The sequence below is a fragment of the Phalaenopsis equestris genome, unplaced genomic scaffold (genome assembly GCF_001263595.1).
Source record: "Phalaenopsis equestris unplaced genomic scaffold, ASM126359v1 Scaffold001334, whole genome shotgun sequence".
NCBI lineage: Eukaryota > Viridiplantae > Streptophyta > Magnoliopsida > Asparagales > Orchidaceae > Phalaenopsis > Phalaenopsis equestris.
In genome coordinates this window covers 187,821-193,702 of record NW_018165773.1, presented here as the reverse complement: position 1 = coordinate 193,702, position 5,882 = coordinate 187,821, and the positions used below count along the sequence as shown (strand labels likewise).

The window sequence follows — 5,882 nt, the reverse complement described above, 5'->3', positions numbered from 1 at the left end:
TTCGTTCGTGTTCGGCTCGTTTTGGCTCGAAATACTACTAATCAGTTATATATATATCTTTGATGAGTAATATTTTTTAAAAATTTAATTGACTACAAGGCTACAGAGATTTATAATAAATTAAAAGTATTAATGAAGAAAATAGAATAAAAATTATTAAATTAGATTCAAATAATGTTTTAAATCTTGTCTGAGTCTTTAACATTTTATGGATACATTATTAGGATTGTCAAAATGACTCTTTGTTTGTGAACAGCTCGTGTTCGGCTCGCTAAACAAATAAGTCGAATACGAACATACTTTTTGAGTAAAAAAACCCGAACCTAAACACTTCCGCATCATCTTATTGCGTGCGGACACGCATGTGGCGTCCGATCCTGTGATCTACGATTAGAATTATTTCGTTTTAAAAAAAAAAAAAAAATTTCGGTAGAGCACAGCAAAATACGTTGGGACCATAGATCTCGTCATCGGATCCGCATGGAATAATTTTTCCTCCGACGGGCTTCTATCACTGGTTCTTTTTTTCATTCTACTTCGCTTCTTCTTTGTTTCTTTACTACGGTGCTCTTCTCTTTCCATTTGCTTCCCCCAAACCAATGGCGAGATTCGTAGCGCGGGCTCTCCCGATCACTCCAACGAGATTCTCTCTTTCATTTGCGCCACCAATCGCCGCCGCTCTTCGGCCATTGCCTATGGCGTCGAAGGAGAGTCTTTCCGTTATATTTTCTCCTCCGGCTATTATGCCGCTCCTTTCCGTTTCTTGCCCTAATAGAAACTACTTTGTATCAACACCGACTTTGAGGCCTCCGCTTCCACCCAGGGGTGTCGGAGAGAATGTTCGAGGTTATAGAAAGGGGAGGTGGAGGCGGAGGCCCGTGGCAAGGAAGAAATTAAACAAAGAGAAGCAACCGGAGCTTGTTGTTAGGATCTGCATTGAAGAAGATTTGCCCGACGATCCTGAAATTACGGTACACATCGTGCTCTTTTTCCTTGATTTTACTTTGAGACTTGGGGTCTTTTTGGGCCCGAAGCAGCTATTTGATGATACAGTTGTGAAGAAGCTTTCCGTACAGAAAGCTGTGGCGGCTATTATTATTATTTATTTTTGAAAAAGTCAGATCATAGCTTGCTAACACCCACCACACATTCACACAGCTCTGTCAAATAGAAGAATTACGGTGTAACATCGCACTGACGCCTCAAACACACCCTTAATTTTGTTAGAATTTGCGGTAGTGTTCGTACTTTTTGTTATTTGTACTTTGGTTGCTCACTAAAGTGCATTCTTAGGCTTCATATAGCTGTGCTTTAATTGTTTTCTATTTTAATTTCTTTTTATATATATCTGAAATATTAGAAAAACCATTATGTTGAACATACATATTTTCATGGACATATGTAACAACTTATCCATATCATTAGGCTTTAAAATAACCGTACATAAGAATCCTTAATTCAAACATGGTGGATAGAGTTGAAGGAGTCAACTTTATTCATGGATGGTGGCTAGCCTATAGCTTTTTTTGGTGGTGGTGGTTTTTGGTCCAAATCAGTTTATGAGCTTTTCCTAAGTTTTTATACCATCAAGGAAGAGAGAGATGTGAGAAGAGATTGGAGGTGGAGTATGTATCTCAGATTCACTATATATCTTAGATCTAGAAAATACAATCATAGGATGACCCTCTAAAGCAAGAAAATACTCAAATGCATGAGTAAAAAGAGAGAGAGAGTGAGAGTGAGAGAGAGACCTAAAGAAGAAGATTTACAAAGAAAGAGAGTACCGTCCAAAGAGATGCCACTTCAGATCTCCTTGAGATCCCTTTATTTATGGGAGGATATGGTAAAGACTTTATAATAAGCAATATATGGATAATAAAATATATGACAAGAGGTGTATAGTCTAGAAGAAACTGACTTAGGCTGTGGCCAATAGCTGGCTATGTGGATAGTTGGTAGTCAGTATTCGATACTCTATATTCGACAGTCCGTAATCAATACTTCATACTAAACACTACATACGCGATACACATAATTTGATAGTCAACACATTTCCTTGTCATTCTTTTGGGTGAGTTTGCCCCGGAGATATATACTTGATTATCTGAATCTCTTGTATATTTGAATGTTAACAAGAAAATGAATATGAGAATGAAAAAAAAAATGTTTATTGCTCATTAGTGGGGCTTATACATTCTTATTTTTTTGTGGGACAAGATTGACTTTATTGCATGCCTAGCTATGTAGTCTACTTGCATGAGATTAGTTCGAATTTTTATTGATAATTTTCCTATTGCTCGGGAGGAGTTTTGTTCTGTAGGTCATTCCTTATACTTTTAGATGTCAACAAATTAATAAAATGATTTTTCCTACTTGAGTCGATCAGAGCTATTGGGCGAAATATTATAAATTTTCCTACTTATATAAGTTATACTCATTAATTAATTTTCTTTGTTATTGAGTCGATCAGAGCTATTGGGCGAAATATTATAAATGCCAAGTTGGTCTTCTGTGACAACTTTGGGCCCGTCTTGGGCCGATTTTTGGCGCGACGTGGCACCAAACCGCACTCCAATTTTTTTCCCGTTTGTTTAATTCATTTTCGGGCTCGGTGGGAAAAAATCGCGGAATGCGGGCCACAGGTTTGACTTTGCGGCATTTGATTCCTATTATTACGCTCTCGCTCTTTACTGCTTCCCCCCTCTATCTTGAGCGACCTTCTCCCTCGCCCCTCTCGCGACCGCACGGACATCTCCCTCCCCCTTTCGCGACTGTGCCGACATTTCCCCTCCCTCTCTCGCGATCGAAAGGTGAGAATGCCTGCTTCTCCCTCCCCCTCTTTCGCTTGAACCATTCTTCTGTGTTGGATCTGTTAATCTGCTGGGTTTTATTTAGTTGTTTGGATCTTTGTTAAAGTTCTTCGTTTCTGATGGTTCATTTTGGCTCTATTATTCCTTGTGTATTGTTGGGTTTTCTTCAGTCGTTTGAGCTGTGAATTTTCATGAATTACGAATTTTTATGATTTTTGGGTTGCCTGAGAATTAACACCCCCAAGCCATCCTTATGACTTCACCGTTATTTGACATATTGTCCATTCAATATTCGTTATGAACTTTCTTAAGGATAGCCAAGATAATGCTCAAGCTAGTATAAATTCATGTGATAACACAAGACAATGGTACCAATAGATATAAAGCTCCATGTCAGTTATCCATCAAAAGTACTAAAATTTCAAAGTTAATGTGAAAGTATGCCTTGCTATTTATCTATATATGAAGGCCCCAGGCGTGAGATATGTAACATACAAAAGAATTCTGTGATATGCACGTAAACTCTCCACAATTCTATGATATGCTGTGGAATAATTCTTCTGTTATTTTTCATAATTTTATGCTTTCTTTGCTTTAGAAGCTGAGAAAGATTGATTAACAAGTTTTGGAGATGTCAGAAGCTTTTGTTGTTTGGCAATAACTTACTTTTTATAGTAAAGATGAAAGTGCTTTCATGCGTCAGTCTTTTAGTTTTATACTCTTTTTTTTATTTTCATGGGAAAAATATAAATGAAGCATTGCACCGATGTTGTGGGTTGTTGGGTTGGTGGGCTGCGGTTGTCTCTGTGGCAGTGGGTTGAGGTGTTGTGGGTATGACTTTGGGGTGATGTCTGTGCTTCTAGTGGCTATGTGAAATGTGGTGATATTTCCTATAATCTAAGATGTGTACATGTGGCTGTGGGCTGGGTTGTGCTTTGTGGTGGCTGTTGGTTTTGTTTGTGGGCTATGGTTCTTCGTGGTTCAGTGGTGGCTATGGGCTTTGGGGTGGTGGCTGTGCTTTGTGGTGGCTGTTGGTTGTAGTTCTTTGTGGTGGCTGTTGGTTGTGGTGATGACTGTTGGTTGTGGTGGCTGTGGGTTAGTTTGGTGGCTGTGGTTGGCTCTATGATAGTGGTTGAGGTGCTGTGGGTGTGGTTTTTGAGTGGTGTCTGTACTTCTGGTGGCTGTGGACTTGGGTGGTGGTCTGTGGGTTATGTGGTGGCTGTGTGTTATGTATTTGTATGGCTTGGGTCTGTGGGTGGCCGTGGGTTTGGATGGTGGCTATGGGTTGTGTGGTGTGGTTAGGTTTGGGCGGTGTTTGGTGGGTTGAATCTATATGTGACTGTGGGTTGTGTTGTGTGGTTGGGTTTGGGCGGTAGTTTGTGGCTTGGGTCTATGGGTGGCTGTGGGTTGTGTTTCTATGTGGCTGTGGCTTGGGTGGTGGTCCGTGGGTTGGGTTTGTGGCTGTGTGCGACTAATTTTTGTGATGTCGTTCTGTCAAATTTTAATGTTTTGTTTTTGTTTTTGTGCTAGTAAATCAATAGTTAAGACTAAAGAAGCAGGTTCTTCAGTAATGTGGGATACGAAAGCCAAACTCATACTTTGCGACCTTTGTCTTAAGGAGTTTGATTTTGGAAATAGGTTCATCACCTATTTTAATAAAGAAGGGTTCAAAATAATATGAATAAATTTAAGGAAATAACAGGAAGGGAGCACGCCGTGTTGCAACTTAAGAATAAGCGGGATCAACTGAAGGACTGAAAATTATGGAAGGAACTAAAACGGTGATGCACGAATTTGGGCTAGGATCTAATGAAACAGATAATAGATGCTTCAGATGACTGGTGGACTAAGAAATTAGAGGTAATAACCTACGCGATGATTACTTGTTTTTCCATTCTTTATCCCACTAAGCTGTTTTAAGTAATAGACTTGCTTGTATATTGCAAGCAGTGCCAGCAACTAAGAAATTCAAATTCATTGGTATTGAGTCTGACCATGAGAAGTTGGATCGTATGTTCAGTGAGATTGTTGCAACGAGTACTCATGCGTTCGCCCTAAGTGATCATGGGTTTGCAAGCATACGAGAGGACTTGGAGACCGAGCAGGTAAGTGGGTCTGGTGAAGGTCACACCTTAAACCAAAAGGAGCTAGAGTCCACATGCCGATCAAAGCGGACTATGGTGGAGAAAAGGAAAAAAAAGGGTTGCATTCGTCAGAAACCAAATAACAAAACTAGTGGAAGCATGCACAATTCAGGCTGATACTTCACATGACACCTCCATAGACGATTTTCTCCGAGTTTTCGAGACATATCCCGAAGTTTATGGGGATAAGCCGTTGTATCTGAACTCTTTGAAGTTGTTGGAGGACCCAATCCGCAGACTGATATTCATGAATATGCCACCCTTTTTGTAGGGTCAATTATTTACATTTTTTTATGGACAACAAGGACAATTGATTTTGTGGAGTTATTGTTTAGTGGCTTTGTCTTTTTTTCCATTTGTTTCATGGGATATTTGAGTTGGATATTTTTCTTCTAGCACGAACAATCTATATGTTGCCTTGTATTTATATTTGATTTGGATGTTTTTCTTTCTAGCACAAATCTTTGATTACTGTTTTTGTCAATCTGTACTTATGTTATGACTTATGGATTATCTTTTGAAAGACGAGCTCTAGGATTTTAGGTACCTCCCGACGATTACTCTGCCACTGCGGATTTCAGGCTTCCCTACTGACGTCACCTCAGTCACATAGTTAAGAAAGACAATTTTACAGGTGCTAGCGGAGAATCACGGATAAGTGGCTTCTTCCGTTGGGCAGAGAGTCTGCCAGATTCCACCGCTGACAGTGATCGGGGTTGGATGATATCCTGGAGGACAATGTAGCTAAGGACATAAGCCGTCCACATTTTAAAACTAATATTATCATATTTTTAAATTTTATTTTAATAGTTTTTTTTAGCAATATTGATACTCACTGTTAAGTGAGAAGTATATCTTATTTTTTTACTGTTATAAAGTGAATTTTTGGCCCCCTCAAGTATCAAATATATTACTATGACAGTTCTGT

General features: G+C 39.3%; 1 protein-coding gene across 4 annotated transcripts in view; it reads left to right on the top strand.

Moving 5' to 3' along the window:
• Positions 1-509: 509 nt before the first annotated feature.
• LOC110034042 overlaps positions 510-5,882 on the top strand; it is a 75,904-nt gene continuing 70,531 nt past the window's right edge. For all 4 annotated transcript variants that reach the window (XR_002295007.1, XM_020738276.1, XM_020738277.1 and 1 more), the window contains exon 1: positions 510-971. Coding sequence is in view for 3 of the 4 variants with exons in the window: in XM_020738276.1 (XP_020593935.1) it covers positions 600-971 (372 nt within the window). In the remaining variant the exon portion in view is untranslated. The remainder of the gene's footprint in view (positions 972-5,882) is intronic.